This window comes from Antedon mediterranea, chromosome 2 (genome assembly GCF_964355755.1).
Source record: "Antedon mediterranea chromosome 2, ecAntMedi1.1, whole genome shotgun sequence".
NCBI classification, from domain to species: domain Eukaryota; kingdom Metazoa; phylum Echinodermata; class Crinoidea; order Comatulida; family Antedonidae; genus Antedon; species Antedon mediterranea.
This window is the reverse complement of record NC_092671.1, coordinates 33,124,989-33,142,383: the sequence shown is the minus strand read 5'-3', so window position 1 is coordinate 33,142,383 and position 17,395 is coordinate 33,124,989. Positions and strand designations below refer to the sequence as shown.

At 31.5% G+C, this 17,395-nt stretch overlaps 1 protein-coding gene across 1 annotated transcript in view; it reads right to left on the bottom strand.

Moving 5' to 3' along the window:
• Positions 1 to 5,726: 5,726 nt before the first annotated feature.
• LOC140040842 (phosphatidylinositol N-acetylglucosaminyltransferase subunit A-like) overlaps positions 5,727 to 17,395 on the bottom strand; it is a 31,971-nt gene continuing 20,302 nt past the window's right edge. The window contains exon 14 of the mRNA XM_072087083.1: positions 5,727 to 7,921. Coding sequence (XP_071943184.1) covers positions 7,799 to 7,921 — 123 coding nt within the window. The 3' untranslated portion in view covers positions 5,727 to 7,798. The remainder of the gene's footprint in view (positions 7,922 to 17,395) is intronic.

The window sequence follows — 17,395 nt, the reverse complement described above, 5'->3', positions numbered from 1 at the left end:
TGTACGGTACGCGTCCGACACAAGCTTACATGCCATTTATCTAAACTAACAGTGTTGAACTAGGGACATGTTTATTTTACATCTCACTGGTTGAACTGTCGTCTATCCACAGCATCAGAGGATTAATGGACAGAAACGCCGTGCAGTTTGTACAGTTCATCACACGAACAGAAACGTTATTTTTCGTCCACAATTTGAACTGACATTTCGTCTGGACACGACGCGCGAAAGCAACTGAAACGCAGTTTTCTCTCACATGGAACTGATTGCGTCGGCTTTCACATATCCAACTGAGCTTATCCAGTAGGCCTAAAGCTCGGTCTACACTATGAAACTAGTTTCACAAAAAAGTATGTGCCCAAATATGGTAGTGACATGCCCAAATATGGTAGTGATATCACATCACATCATGTCTATATATGGGCACATGACATTTTTTTGTCACATGAAGTTTGATAGTTTAGACAGAGCTTTTTGAAACCTGGACTATACCAAAAAGGAAAATACAGAAGCTATGACGTACGGTATTCTTCTCAATTTTAATTCTCAACAAAATTATAAGAGATTGATCACACACATTGTACACAATTACTATGGTCCTGGATTCTAAACTACATTTGAAACATTTGAAAAATAAAACATGCCGAAGAAAAGAAATTCTGTAAACAAATTACCTAAGTTAACCTTAGTCTTTCTTGCTACTCGAGCCAGCTATTTCTATATATATATATATATATATATTTAGCGTGCAACTTTTAAAATGTCTAGTATTGAAGAAATATTTATTTCATTTTCTTTGAGGCATTTAAAATAATAAATTAACAGATTTACTTTTATTGCGTAATTTATGGAATTTAGCATTCTGGAAGGGTCACAAATTCAATTGCAACAGAGCATCTCGTAAAAGCAATATTCATACCTCATATGATTAAAGCCAATTAATTCAATTTTCTGCTGTCGGAAATTGTTTCAATAAGTATCATTAGTTTAATGCAAATGTTTTTAAATTTAAAGGATTAACGTGAATACATAAACTACGCATACTAAGGTAGGCCTTCGTAACAGAGTGGGGAAATAGAACCGGGTTCTTTTTTCTCTCTTTTGTGTCGCAAACACCACTATTATTCACATTCATATTATCTCATGTCATTACATAAAATCATATAATAATATTATATAACACATTTGTTAATTACAAATGTTGTTACAATTCATCGTCATTTTTACGTTTTTTGAAATTCCGTATTACCTCTTTTTTTTCATTAATTTTCTTATATGTTTTTGTACACTTGACAATGATCATCATTATCATCTATCTCGGTTTGTTTGTTTGTTTTCATTTTTAGAACCCGGATTATACAATGTATTTATATATATACAAGATAAAACGAATAAAAATCGTAATAGATCAGTACCTGTAACTCGTATCACAGTAATTCCTTTTCTGATAAATCAAATACAATTTTAAATTATATTAGCATAATAGTATGTCTTAAAGTTATCTATACTTGTTTCTTTATTGTTATATGTTTCACATTCAATGTTATATAGCATATTGTTTTTAAATGATCTCCATAAAGATTTTTTCACTGGCTTACTTAATGCTGATAATATTTTTATTCTATAAATAGTGAAAGCTGCAAATGTGTAAATATAATCTACTGCTTATCTCCCGTTCCTAGTATTAATTACTTAAATGATATATTATTGTGGTTTATAACTTAAAATGATCCAACGCATTTTCCTCCAAAATTTCTGAATGAATCTACAACTAAAAATAAATGATTTTCAATTTCTCCACATTTGTCACACGTTTGTGTTTCTTTAACTTTTCACGGGTTGACGCCGACGGTTTATATCCTTAGAAGAGCAGTTTTGTTGATATTGAAACAAACCCAGAAATAAACAAATACATACTTTTACATGTAGGTACTAGACATTGCAAAGTGCAATTGAGTGCTGCGAACAGGCCACAATTTAACTGAATGCCTATAATAGAACGCTTGTATTCGATAACAACATACCCCACCCGATGCATGTGCAATCCTCGCCTGCAATAAACCTTTACTAGGTTGTCTTAGGCCAATGTTTTGTAGTCAAACAATGACCTTTTGGTTCTTATAATTCATTCATTCACCTTTTATTTCGGAAAAAGAATTAATTCTCCATAACTCAAGAACAAAGAAAACAAAAATATATATATATAAATATATTTTAAAAAACCTACGTCACATAGTCACGTGGTTAAAATAATATATGCAATGAAGCACGGGAGGGGAGGTCAATTTGATGAGCAGAATATCACCCCATTCCCAGTGCTGTATCTCCACATACTATCTATTTTCGAAGTATCATAGGAATATGAATAGCTGCTAATACGCAGAAATTAAATCAATAGTACACTAAACTACAGAACACACATTTGAGAAAACTTCACAATGGTCGAAATCTGATTATTTTTTTATCATAGTTCAGTAGGCCTAACTATTTAAAACTCATGACAAATACCTCCCATGATATAGGGTCACACGTGAGTCACATTGACTTCCACATCTTGGAATTATTCCTGTGTAAATACCAGGCAAGAATAGCCTAATGATACATTTTCATACGATACAGACCTACAATCTGGTGCACATCAAATGAATGCCCGTCCACCGTTTTTGGAAGGGCACTGATTTGTCTAGGGTAGCCAAATTGTAGCCATTTTCACAGTTATTTTATGTATATGTCTTTTCAAACTTTACTTGTTTGTAGACTCTTTAAAACTTTTACAAAAATCAATCTTCTACTCGTGAACTTTAGAGAAATGCAATTTATTCTTACTGTTAATAACCACACTCGGACAAAATCATAATGAAAGTTATTTTACAGACGAGACTACTGTAATTACTATTACAGTATTTCAAATAAAAATTCGAGTACTTTTTACGTATTATCCGTAATATTTCTTCCATGTGTTTGGTCTAACGGCTCCATGGGGTCTGGAAAAAACGAACGTTATTGAGTTTTATTGAATTGATGGTCCGGTTAATATCATAGCGGTCCTAGTCAATTGGACTTTAGATATGCTACATTAGTTATTAAGGTTCAATTACCGTTGTTTTTCTATTCGAAAGGTTATTGAATACATACGGTAAATATGATAACGAATCTCCCGCTAAGATTGTTTTAATCAAACACTTTCTCCATTGATGGCCCTCGTTAGATTTATATCAAGTCTTTAGTTGATCAATTTTAAATCGGTCGACGATCCCTAGCGTTTTACTTTAGGCCTACGACATATACCATGTTGGACCCCGTCGGGTCGGAATAAAGGACAGGCCCCTGTATACCAAGCCAGCAGCAGAGGTGAATGACGGTTATTCCGCCGTTCTACGTTACGTAGGCCTTTATTTCACCAAAAGATGCAGCCGAGATAAAAGTTTGGTACACCATTAGGCTCAGCGGTTCTCATTAGAACCCACGGCAAAGACAAATAAATATTTTCACTTTATAATAACAAGCGACAGATACGTCAATTCGCTCCAAACCTTACGAGACGATCCTCAACGTTTTGTGAAGACCGTATTACGGAGGTCGTGTTGCATTCGGCACCGTGGGGTATCGTGTTGCTCTGCGTATATCTTTAAAGGATGCTGTCCTAGAAACGTCTGATATATGGCGACACGATTCCTTACGATAATTGTACGTGGACATGTTGCACTGGAGACGTATGCATGCCGTCCAACATATCATAAATCTATCTAAATCACCTTAGGTGAGCAGAGGTGACACATTTATCTGACCTTGGAACGTTTGGTACACTGTTCAAGTGTAGGCCTATTCCCAACGTATGGATTACGAAGTAGGCCTACAACGTCAGCGATAACCGTTAACGTACCGTATCTTCTAAAATACGGTATGCAAATAACAATTATGACCATCTGTTTGAAAGTACTGTAGGCCTAAATGGGACGGTAACATACGGATTTTGGCTGAATAGATAAAAAATCACAAACAACATGTTACGTCGTCTGTCCTCCAATGAAACTCATGGCGAGTTCAGTGACCAGCAGTAGTCCTCTTGAGTTTGTGACTGTAGGCTACTTCAAACATGAAGACGACCGTAATCATAATTAACTTCGCCTACGACACCCCCGTATAATACATCAAATTTCATCCAATTTTAAATATAAAACTATAATTACATTTATAGTACGGTAATGTTTTAAAATTACAATAACTAAAACATAAACATAAAAAAAAAAAAATTATATCTTCAATTCGTTAATTTCAGGCGGAAATAGAAAATGTACAAATTAAGTTATCTATAATTTCGAAGATTATAAGCAATTTCAACTTTAACTGGATATGTTTCTATTATTTAATAAAAGGCTATTAACAATGACCTATAAACATTACGGTACCTCATCATTAAGAAAATCATTAGATATATACTGTTCTTGAATAAAATGCTATATTGAGAAAATTCTATGGAATATAATGTATGTCTCCAATAACAATTACTGAATATTAAAATTGCTAATGGCAGCTTCCATTTCATAAAGTTTATATTTTATTTAAAGAACCTAGTACATTTCGAGACGAGTAGGGATTACCCCGGTGTCTAGTACATCACAGCCACTGATCATAACTGGGCCCTCTGGTAGACCAGTCTAAATAAAATCCCAGTATAAATAAAATATTTCAATTAAATTCAAACCATTGAGATATTATTAAAGAAACACAGTAAAATGTTTGTTCAAAGTTAAAAATGCACATAAAAATACAATAAATGAGGCAACTGTCTTTTAGGCCTATCAACAAAAAGCTAATTTCCCAACGGATTTTCAAACACATTAGAACACCTCTTTTGGAAGGAAATACTATTATGGGGGAAGATTCTCCCGAGGGGGTGTTGGCTCTATAATGTTCAGTGGCAACCCTTATTTAAGGAAACACTGGTTGAGTCCCAATGATGTACCTATAATATGGGTTCAACTGTATTTAAAAAATGCCAAATCTATCGTAAATCTATTTCAGTTTCTTAACGGTACACTAATTGTTATTTACAGTAATTTGCGACAGCTGGAAAAAGCAAAACGGTATTTGATGAGCTAAATTACCACATTAGTATTTTCTAATTTTAAAATTATCTACAATATGCACAGAACACAGAAACAATCGATAACAAACGTGCTTTTACAATTAACGATGTCATCACAACACGATTGATGCAGTGATTTAACGAGAGAGTGCAGGTTCCAGACAAAAATCGAAACATCGACTGGTGGATTAACATTTAAAAAAATAGATAATAAATACAGACCTGGGGAAAATCTACTTACCTCGTCGTAGGGTAACACTGGCTCTAGTTCCCTCTTGTGTTTCCTACCACTTACTTTGTAGTTGTTTGTTTGTTGTTTTGTTTTTGGCAATAAAAGAATAAAAATAAGAATAAGCAAGTGACGCTTGACAATGTACGATGTTTATGTAGATTTTCAATATTTTTTTAATTAAAATATTTATTTATTTATTTCGGTATAAAAAAAACATATATAAAAAAAGCAACAGAAGCTGAAAATATTGAATTTACATAAAAACTGTATAAAAAGTACAGAGAAACATCAAAACATTAACATAGACAAATATCAATACATTAAGTAATAACAATTGATACAAAAAACATTCAAACACGAAATATATACAGTATTTCATATATTTATAGTACATTTAATTGGTCACTGAATGTAAAAATCAAATAATATGCAAGAAATGTACAGCATTTCGGAGTGGGAAGTGATGAATTTACAATGCTTATGTATATTTTCAATATTTTTATTACAATATACAGTATTTCATATATTTATAGTACTGTACATTTAAATGGTCACTCTAATGTAAAAATCAAATAATATGCCAATGTACCATATAGGTGTGGGAAGTAATGAATTTACGATGTTTATGAAGATTTTCAATATTTTTTTTTTATTACAATATACATTATTTCATATATTTATAGTACATTTAATTGGTCACTCTAATGTAAAAATCAAATAATATGAGAGAAATGTACAGCATTTAGGAGTGGGAAGTGATGAATTTGCAAAAATGGTAATATCAGTTCTAAATAATACATATAGACTGTAGCCAGCCAAAAAACAGTCTGACAAATCTGGCACTAGGTCAGGATTGAACACTTGAGCTTGCTATTGGAAGGCAAGCATGTTAACCACCCAGCTACAGCTCCACCAGCCTTATTAAATAGAACAGCTTGTCCCCATTCAATTAATACATTAATTATTTTTATTTATCAGATGTTTGCTGTTTATGATTTTTGCTTTATACTATGTACATTTAGAATACTTTGTAGTGAGACTCGAACTCACGACTTCCAGGTCACTAGCGTTTATACTTCTAGACCACTGAGCTTGCGCTGATGACTAGGGGTTAGATTCGAGCTCAAGTATGCAGTGGGTCCTGCACCAACAGGATAATTAAATTTAACTGTACTTAATATAAAGTACAAACTTACGTCGGAGTAGGGCAAACATCTGACCAATATTAAACTCTTTAATGCAAAGCTACTCCATATTAGTGGTAATACAATTATTTATATATATGACATGACTCATTCCAGTTCTACATATAAAATAGAATTGGTTTAATGGATTAGGTCCACAATAGGGAAACTATTGAAGAATAGCATACAATAAAGGCAGAACAATGAACATGATTAAATCATATATTGTTAACATTTGGCATTGCAGGTGATCAGTCTAGTTTAATGCTAATAAAGCATCTGTTTAAAGCACAACGATTTAACATTCTGATTTATGACAAAAAATCCACCTTACGAAACTGTGACTGATGTTGACTTCTGATTCAATGGAATCAATGGAAAAGTATTTTCTTACATATAAATATACACAAAAGAGATATTAATCTGTATGTATATTGTACAGTGTACTGTACTGTATACTATATGTAAACTGTACTCCATACTGTTCTGTATATTTTATGTATATTGTTCTATATGCTGTACTACAGTATATACTGTACTGTATATTGTACAGTACTGTTCTGTATACTGTACTGTACACTGCACTGTATACTGTACTGTATATATACAGTACAATATGCATATAATATGCACATTGTACTGTATACTGTATGTATACTGTACTTTATACTGCATATATACTGTACTATATACTGTACTGTATATTGTACAGTACTGTTCTATATACTGTACTGTATACTGCACTGTATACTGTACTGTATACTGTACTGTATATATACAGTACAATATGCATATAATATGCACATTGTACTGTATACTGTATGTATACTGTACTTTATACTGCATATATACTGTACTATATACTGTACTGTATATTGTACAGTACTGTTCTGTATACTGCATGTATACTGTTCTGTATATACTGCATGTATATTGTACTGTATATTGTATGTATACTGGACTGTATATACTGTATGTATATTTTAATGTATACTGTATGTATACTGTACTGAATGTAAATTTACTGTAAACTGCATACTGTACTGTGTATTGTATGTATATTGTACTATGTGTTGTACTGTATACGGTATGAATACAGAATGTTTTTGCTACATTTTTTAATTATTGTTGTCGCAAAAACCATTAAAAAAACGCAGAAATTATGCTACTGGCCAATTAGCTCTCACATATATCTACCAAGCTTATACTCAGTAGCAGGCAACATCATCAAAACGAAACAGGCATTATAAAACAATAACTATTGTGCAATGGTAGTCAATTGAATACCTATTGTCAACTGGGCGACTCTGTTTTCTTACTCCGAGTTCTCCTTGCAGGACCATCATACATTTCTGCTTTAGTTGTCAATTTCGTTTTCAAAACGTCTATAGGGAATGGGGGAACAAGGTCAATATCCTACAACACAAACAAAAAAAGACCATTGGTTATTATAAATTATAAGTAAATTTAAAATTATTCGTAAAGAAAGTTGAAAATTAGGCCTTCTATGGACCAACGGAAGCCACAGTGCAGCGCCACCATGATCAGTACACCAGGAGATGATAGTGTGTATTGTATGCATATGAGAACAAAGGCATTGCATCTCATCTGAAGGATGAGGCAAAGGGAGTGAAGAATCTTGCCTAAAGCTTGGTTTAAACATGGACGCAATGCGTATACACAACATAATTCACAATCGCAAGATGATGCATTACATCCTAGTAGGAAATCAAGCTTACAGATACAAGCAATATGGAAAAGACAAGTTTTGACTCCATGCCTCTCTCACATGCTAGTATGATTCCCTATACCATTAGGCCATATCACTCTCTAATACATAATTCTGTATGACAGTGATACCACAAATTACTTAATATTTTTAGTAACATTCACAATCTTATACAAACCATAAATCAGTACACTACATTAAAAGAAAAACTGACAAAAATATGAAAGAAATATAATGCAAAGAGCTTTTAGTATCTTAATTCCATTAGCAGCTAAGTGGCAGAAAGGAATATAATATTATGTACAATAAAAACTACATATAAACCTTACAAATTAGGTCTATAAAATGATTTTGGCAATTTAGTCAATTATTCTTTATTTTCAAATGCTCTTGTTTTGCCAACTGTTTTAAAAATAAATGTTTTTTAAAATAAATGTTTATGAACATTAAGGATGTACAAAATAAATGACTGCATTAAATAACCATTAGTCTAACCAGGGATAAAAGAATTAGAAGGATATGCATCGACGGCGACATCAAACGATTTTACAACACGCTTGCCTATACTAAAGCACTGCTGCCAATCAAACATTGAACTCCGTGTCTCTAACCGTGGCCCTCTGTAGAACGCTGCGAATCAACTGCTACATTTTTTTAGACCAAAACGTAACCATGTAGAAATCGTATGCGCAGTCTGAATGTTCTATTGACATGTCTGCGTCGATGATTAATTGATAACAAAAATGTATTGCTGAACAATTCTGTTTTAGTTTCATAACAATCGGACTACGAAAAGTTCACTTTCTTATGACTGGTAATTTTAAGTAGTTGGTAATATTAATAAAATATGCAATTTTTATATTTGAATTATCATTATTTGCCTGCCATCTTCTGTCATTAAAAATTGCGTTAATCTATAGAATATTAAATTATGCATTTGACCATGTATGTTGTTAGCATGTCCGGTGTCCACACACAGAACAATCGTGTTTTTAATATATGGCTAAGCAGTGGTTTCTTCATAAATCTCCTTAATTATCGATGTAATTATATTTAAATTTTAGTGCCTGGTGATTGGCTAGTGGTTATGTCATCCACATCACATCCAATCACCGGGCCTAATTGAATGAAAACAGCGATCCCTGATCCGGGATTGGCTGGCTATGTATAGTTGCGATACGTTACCTAGCGGTCGTTTTGAGAAGTACACGCATGGCAAACTTAATCACGAACAAACGAAAGTACTTATTATTATTCACACAAGAAGTATGACAACGGTGATCGTGAGTATATAGATCATGATTACACGTTGTATCTACTACTAGGCCTACCTAGGCAGTATATTGATGAAGTGGTGAAGCCTACACTAGGGTCTTCACAATAACGTACAATGTAATTTAATAACTGTTTTCAATAAACATTATACTCAGCAGTGGCGTGAGGCAGAGGCCAACAAGGTTAAATGTCGTTGCACATGTGCAGTAAACAATATATTAGGCACGCGACCATGCGGTTAATTAAACTGTAACATTGTGGGCGGTCCGCGCTCTATTGGCGAGAGTCAAGGAACCCTTGATCTCACGTCGATGCATATCCTTCTATTCTTTAATCCATGGTCTAACCAATTTAAAACTGTTCAATTAATTTAAACTGAAAATGTCGAACAATTATGGGAACAAATTAATATGCACAATTGGTTAAATTAACCTTTAATTTTGATAAAGAGCAATTGTGTGGGCAACCATTTAAATATTAATACAATGCTAATCATGCCTAAATGAGCTAAAATGGTGATTTAGTATTTGCTATTATGTAAATTATAAACATACAAATTAATGTTCATGTCGTGAGGTGGTTTCCCGAATGATCACATGATCAAAACGGTACTGGGTATGATTATCTAGCATTCATGTTCCCACCTACAATCATCCATTCATAGACGTACTGATGAAGAAGTAAATCTGTGGCGACAACAGAATGGACCCGAGACCTGACTATTTTATAATAGAAAGTTTTGAAAAATTTGTTAGGGTAGAAATGTACGTTGTATGATGTGTATGTTTATTGAAAACAATTTTGTAGTTTTTAAATTACTTTGTAAAAGTTGCGATGAGAAAACTGTTATTTATTGTCAAATAAAGACTTTTCCAATTGAATTGACCTGGATCCGAATGAAGTTAACATAGTTACACAATTAACATCATTCTAATTAAAGACCAACACAAAAGAATTAAAAATCTTATCAATAAATCAGGTAAAAAAAATGTACTAGTTTTAATAAAGATATAAATTAAGGACTTGTTAAAAAATGTCCATGGTTAATGTTCACTGTGGAGTTAGAAGGTATAATAAATTGTGAGTTTTTAATAAATAAAGAAAAGGCAAAAAAAATGTGGTCAGATATGGATCGTAACAATTTAGCAAGGTATAAAATTAACGTTTATAAAATTGATATTTAGGTAAAGTAAAATATAACTTTTTTTTTGATTGCCTGAAAGAGATGAAAAGAGTTATAAAATAAAGAATTCTGTGGTAAATTATACGTACATTGTTAAGGATTGAAAAACGTGTAAAGAGTGTATAACATAGAGGAAATTTGTTTGTCTTCCTTATACTATTATATATAAAATGCAATGGTAGGAGTGAGATATCAGATGTACTGAAAGTTACTTAATGTCAGTTATATTGTATTGTATCATTACATTACTCATGTGCAATGCATTGTAAACGTACATTTTATTGATGAAGAAATAAAAGTGGGTCGATCCTACATAAGACAAAAAAAAAAAAGATATAAATTAAAATATACATTTACACCAAAGGTAACACACTAGACAACCTTTTATTCTTTTTTATATGTATTCTGATTTAAAGATATACACGAGTCATGTTGTACAGACCAATGCTTAAAACTAGCATGACGTAATATGGTCCATTTCTTCGATCATATCATTCTAGTTAAAACTGCTCATGTCACTCTCAATCACCTTGGCACAGAACTTAAATTTGTGCTTTCTCTACATTTTGAGATTTGACAGATAGCAAAAGCTCTGTCTGCACCATCAAACTTTATGTGACAACAAAAATGTATATGGACATGATGATGTTATATCACTACCATATTTGGCCACAACCAACTTTTTTTGTCAAACGAGTTTGACAGTGTAGACAGAACTTACTGTGATTAGTCAGTTTAATACCAGTACAGTAGTAAAGTAACCATGCAAAAGACAGAGACTACTACTATGCTAAAGCACACAAAACAAACAATGCTGGTGATTGGGAAAAAGCTAAACAACTTAGAAATAAAATTAACAATTTAAGTAAAACTCTTAAAAAAAGCTACTGTACAGATTCTATAAAAGAAAATTCTCCTAATCCTAAAAAACTTTGGGATACAATCCATAAATTAATTCCTAAAAACAAATCTTGCATAAATAGTGTTATAAATAAGAACTAGATTTAATTCGTCACTATGACGAATTATAGGTTATATGCATTGATTTAAATAAAGATAATTGATTTTTAAAATATATATTGATTGATTGATTTTCTCAGAATCTTTAATTATTTATAATATATGATAGGACCTTGCTAATGCGAACACCATAGCCGGTATCACAATCCGATCAAAGATCCATATGCGTATAATGTCATAAACCACATTTGTTACATAATAATAAAGACATAAGTTAATTTTTATCTCGATTTCATTATAAATCATGTGTATAATCTATACACTAAGAAATAAATTTGAACAAACAATACGGATAATAAAAAAAAATCTTATTTCGTTTCCCAAGGTGAGACTCGATCTCGGTACCTTGAATGCCATAGACACGAGCATAGACCATCGAGCCATACACAACTGACTAAAATGTGTAGAAAAATTCCTCCGTGTATTTACTATGTAGTAACCACTTTGGTGCAAATAGATTATTACATACCGAAATGAATTATAATTGTTTACTATGATGACATCTTTAAAATGTAAACAAATGATGCACTGTCAAACTACATACTTTTAACTTTAATATATGAACTTTTGAAGGAAGAAAGTTAATGTTAAGTTTGTTATTTTGGCCTAAGAAAATGTCATAATTTGTTTGATTGTCGAAATTATTTTTTTTAAATTTAATATGCAATTAATGATGACTTAATCAACTTTTGTTCTCTTAATTTGATAATAAATCATACATATGATACATACACTTCAAGAAAATGAAATAAAAAATAGGTGTTCCCCTGCATTCTGACGATATATATTAATTTTAAAATTTAGCATATTTTCACCATTTTGTTAACTTATACGTGCGTAGCCAGTCACTTTTGACGTGCTCGTATAACGCAATTTCGAGTTGAAACCTGAATCAAATATGATGATATTATTAAAGAAAGATTGTAAAACAGAAATCAGGCAAAAAGAGTGCGCATTAACGTTTAACGCGCAGTGCGCGTGCAAAAACCTGCGCACTCATGGCAATTTTTTAAACGCTTAAAATTGCCTGAAACGTACTCTAATTTCATCGAAAATAAATTTTGACAATTTTAAACATTTTAAGCGCGCGTACGCAAGCGTTATATGCGCTACGCACGTAATTGTAATGCCATATGATGAAATATGACCTGAAATTTATGAGTACCAAATTTTGTTTAATTGTGATTCACGCTTGTGAAGATATTATTACAAACGTGATTTCGTAAAATCGCGCGTAGACCGCGTAATTTTTGATTGCGCATCGTGAAAATATAACCACATCGATTCCTGGCCATAAGGAATATACTCTGAAAAATTGACTTAAATAGATGAAACTGATATCAAGATAATTCACGGACAAAATAGTGCTAAGGAAAGAATAAATAAATAAACTAGATTTAATTCGTCACTATGACGAATTATAGGTTATATGCATTGATTTAAATAAAGATAATTGATTTTTAAAAGATATATTGATTGATTGATTTTCTCAGAATCTTTAATTATTTATAATATATGATAGGGCGTGACCTGGCCTTGCTAACGCGACCACCATAGCCGGTATCACAATCCGATCAAAGATCCATATGCGTATAATGTCATAAACCACATTTGTTGTTACATAATAATAAAGACATAAGTTAATTTTTATCTAGATTTCATTATAAATCATGTGTATAATCTATACACTAAGAAATAAATTTGAACAAACAATACGGATATTAAAAAAAAAATCTTATTTCGTTTCCCAAGGTGAGACTCGATCTCGGTACCTTGAATGCCATAGACACGAGCACAGACCATCGAGCCATACACCACTGACTAAAAGTTGTAGAAAAATTCCTCCGTGTATTTACTATGCAGTAACCAGTTTGGTGCAAATAGATTATTACATATCGCAATGAATTATAATTTTTTACTATGATGACATCTTTAAAATGTAAACAAATGATGCACTGTCAAACTATATACTTTTAACTTTAATATATGAACTTTGGAAGGAAGAAAGTTAATGTTAAGTTTGTTATTTTGGCCTAAGAAAATGTCATAATTTGTTTGATTGTCGAAATTATTTTTTTTAAATTTAATATGCAATTAATGATGACTTAATCAACTTTTGTTCTCTTAATTTGATAATAAATCATACATATGATACATACACTTCAAGAAAATGAAATAAAAAATAGGTGTTCCCCTGCATTCTGACGATATATATTAATTTTAAAATTTAGCATATTTTCACCATTTTGTTAACTTATACGTGCGTAGCCAGTCACTTTTGACGTGCTCGTATAACGCAACTTCGAGTTGAAACGTGAATCAAATATGATGATATTATTAAAGAAAGATTGTAAAACAGAAATCGGGCAAAAAGAATGCGCATTAACGTTTAACGCGCCGTGCGCGTGAAAAAATCTGCGCACTCATGGCAATTTTTTAAACGCTTAAAATTGCCTGAAACGTACTCTAATTTCATCGAAAATTAATTTTGACAATTTTGAACATTTTAAGCGCGCGTACGCAAGCGTTATATGCGCTACGCACGTAATTGTATTGCCATATGATGAAATATGACCTGAAATTTATGAGTACCAAATTTTGTTTAATTGTGATTCATGCTTGTGAAGATATGATTACAAACGTGATTTCGTAAAATCGCGCGTAGACCGCGTAATTTTTGATTGCGCATCGTGAAAATATAACCACATCGATTCCTGGCCATAAGGAATATACTCTGAAAAATTGACTTAGATAGATGAAACTGATATCAAGATAATTCACGGACAAAATAGTGCTAAGGAAAGAATAAATAAAGAAATAAATAAAGATTCTGACAGAATCAAGAGGTTATATGCATATCATGCATATAACCTAACTAGATTTAATTCGTCACTATGACGAATTATAGGTTATATGCATTGATTTAAATAAAGATAATTGATTTTTAAAAGATATATTGATTGATTGATTTTCTCAGAATCTTTAATTATTTATAATATATGATAGGACCTTGCTAACGCGAACACCATAGCCGGTATCACAATCCGATCAAAGATCCATATGCGTATAATGTCATAAACCACATTTGTTGTTACATAATAATAAAGACATAAGTTAATTTTTATCTAGATTTCATTATAAATCATGTGTATAATCTATACACTAAGAAATAAATTTGAACAAATGATACGGATAATAAAAAAAAAATCTTATTTCGTTTCCCAAGGTGAGACTCGATCTCGGTACCTTGAATGCCATAGACACGAGCACAGACCATCGAGCCATACACAACTCACTAAAAGTTGTAGAAAAATTCCTCCGTGTATTTTCTATGCAGTAACCACTTTGATGCAAATAGATTATTACATACCGAAATGCATATAACCTAATAATGAACAAACTACAAGTGATAAAGACACTGCAAACCACTTTTCTTCAATTGGTAAATCACTTTCTGAAAAACTTACTATATCTCCTACTAACCATAATAACATAAATAATGCAGCTGTAAATCAGAATACTTTTAAATTTGATATAATTACACCAGAATATGTTTTTAATGAAATTAATAACATTTCTAACAATAAGGCCTTATTGAAGAAAAGTGTTTATTAAATTGGTTTGCAGTGTCTTTATCACTTGTAGTTTGTTCATTATTAGGTTATATGCATGATATGCATATAACCTCTTGATTCTGTCAAAATCTTTATTTATTTATTTATTAGGTTATATGCATGATATGCATATAACCTCTTGATTCTGTCAAAATCTTTATTTCTTTCCTTCTTTCTTCCTTCAAAAATTCATATATTAAAGTTAAAAGTATGTAGTTTGACAGTGCATCATTTGTATACATTTTAAAGATGTCATCATAGTAAAAAATTATAATTCATTTCGGTATGTAATAATCTATTTGCATCAAAGTGGTTACTGCATAGAAAATACACGGAGGAATTTTTTACATCAGATTTGTCACCTTTAAAAATAGGGGTAACCTTTGCAATAATGTAGTATCATAAATTTTCTTAAAAATATCCAACGAAATGTGAAGTGTTGGTCTTGATGTATAAATTGTAAATTATTAAAGTTAGCTGCTCCTGTTGTATCTGAAACTCTCACATATATATGTAATTGTTCTTTGTTCACGTCAACTTTTCCATCTGATTGGAAAATTGCAAAGGTTACCCCTATTTTTAAAGGTGACAAATCTGATGTAAATAATTACCGCCCAATTTCTGTCTTACCAATTGTATCTAAGATTATTGAACGTGCTGTACACGATCAAGTATATAAGTTTTTAACAAATAATAATATTTTAAACCCATCACAATCTGGTTTTAGAAAGAAACGTTCCACAAAAACAACACTTTTAGATGTATCTGACTATATTCTAAATAATTATAATGATGGTAATGTAACTGCTGCAATATTTTTAGATTTAAAAAAAGCTTTTGATACTGTTAATCACAAGTTACTTATTGCTAAACTTAAGGAAATTGGTATATGTAATGATGCCCTAAATTGGTTTACTTCATATCTAAGTTATAGATCACAAGTTGTAAATGTAAATAGTTCAATTTCTGATTTAAGAGAAATTGACATTGGAATTCCACAGGGCTCTATTTTAGGTCCTTTGTTATTTATTATATATGTAAATTCTCTTCCTGATGCTGTTGATTGTCAATGTGTTATGTACGCTGATGATACCACTCTATTATGTAGATCCTCAAATCCTATAACTCTGCAAAACAATCTAAACTCAAATTTTTGTAAAATATCAAAATGGTTAGATAACAACAGATTGACTTTGAATGTTAAAAAAACTAAACTTATGGTATTTGGTACTAGTCACTTATTAAATAACTTCCAAAATATTTCACTTGATGATAATGGAACTACCATTGAAAGAGTGGAATCATTTAAGTATTTAGGTGTTATATTTGATCCTAAATTTACATGGAAGGATCAAATAAATAGTGTATCATCAAAAGTTTCTAAACGAATAGGGGTAATACGGCGTGTGAAATACTACTTGCCATCTCATACAACTATTATGCTGGCAAATTCTCTTGTAATGCCATTGTTTGACTATTGTAGTGCTGTATGGACTAATTGTACAAAAGAAACTTTAAATACACTTCAAATATTATTCAATAGATTAGGTAGAGTTCTGTTATCCGCAGATATATATACACCGATAAACGATATTTTTAAAACACTTAATTGGGTTACACTAAATGAAAGATGGAGGGAACATCTACTACTTACAACTTTCAAATGCATTAATGGCCATTCACCATCATATTTATCCTCAATGTTTAAGTTTAATGACTCCCTCCCACCCCAAATGCACCCGTAGCCAAAGTTGTAAAACATTAATTACACCAAATTGGAAAAATGCTCAAGGTAAAAGAACCTTCAAATACAGAGCAACAAAAGAATGGAATCTTTTACCAACTGAAACTAGAACGAAAGTAACTGGGAAACATATTTATAAACTCAAAAATATAGCAACTCTTATGTCATCCAAGTGATCCTACATTTTTGTTATATTTTATTTGTTATATTTTATTTGTTTTTAACTGTTCTGTATATATCTTTTAAATTAGGCCTACTGTGTATTTATGTTATAATTTTCATTTACTTTTAAACTTATAACTGGAACATTTTGGAAAGCAGTACT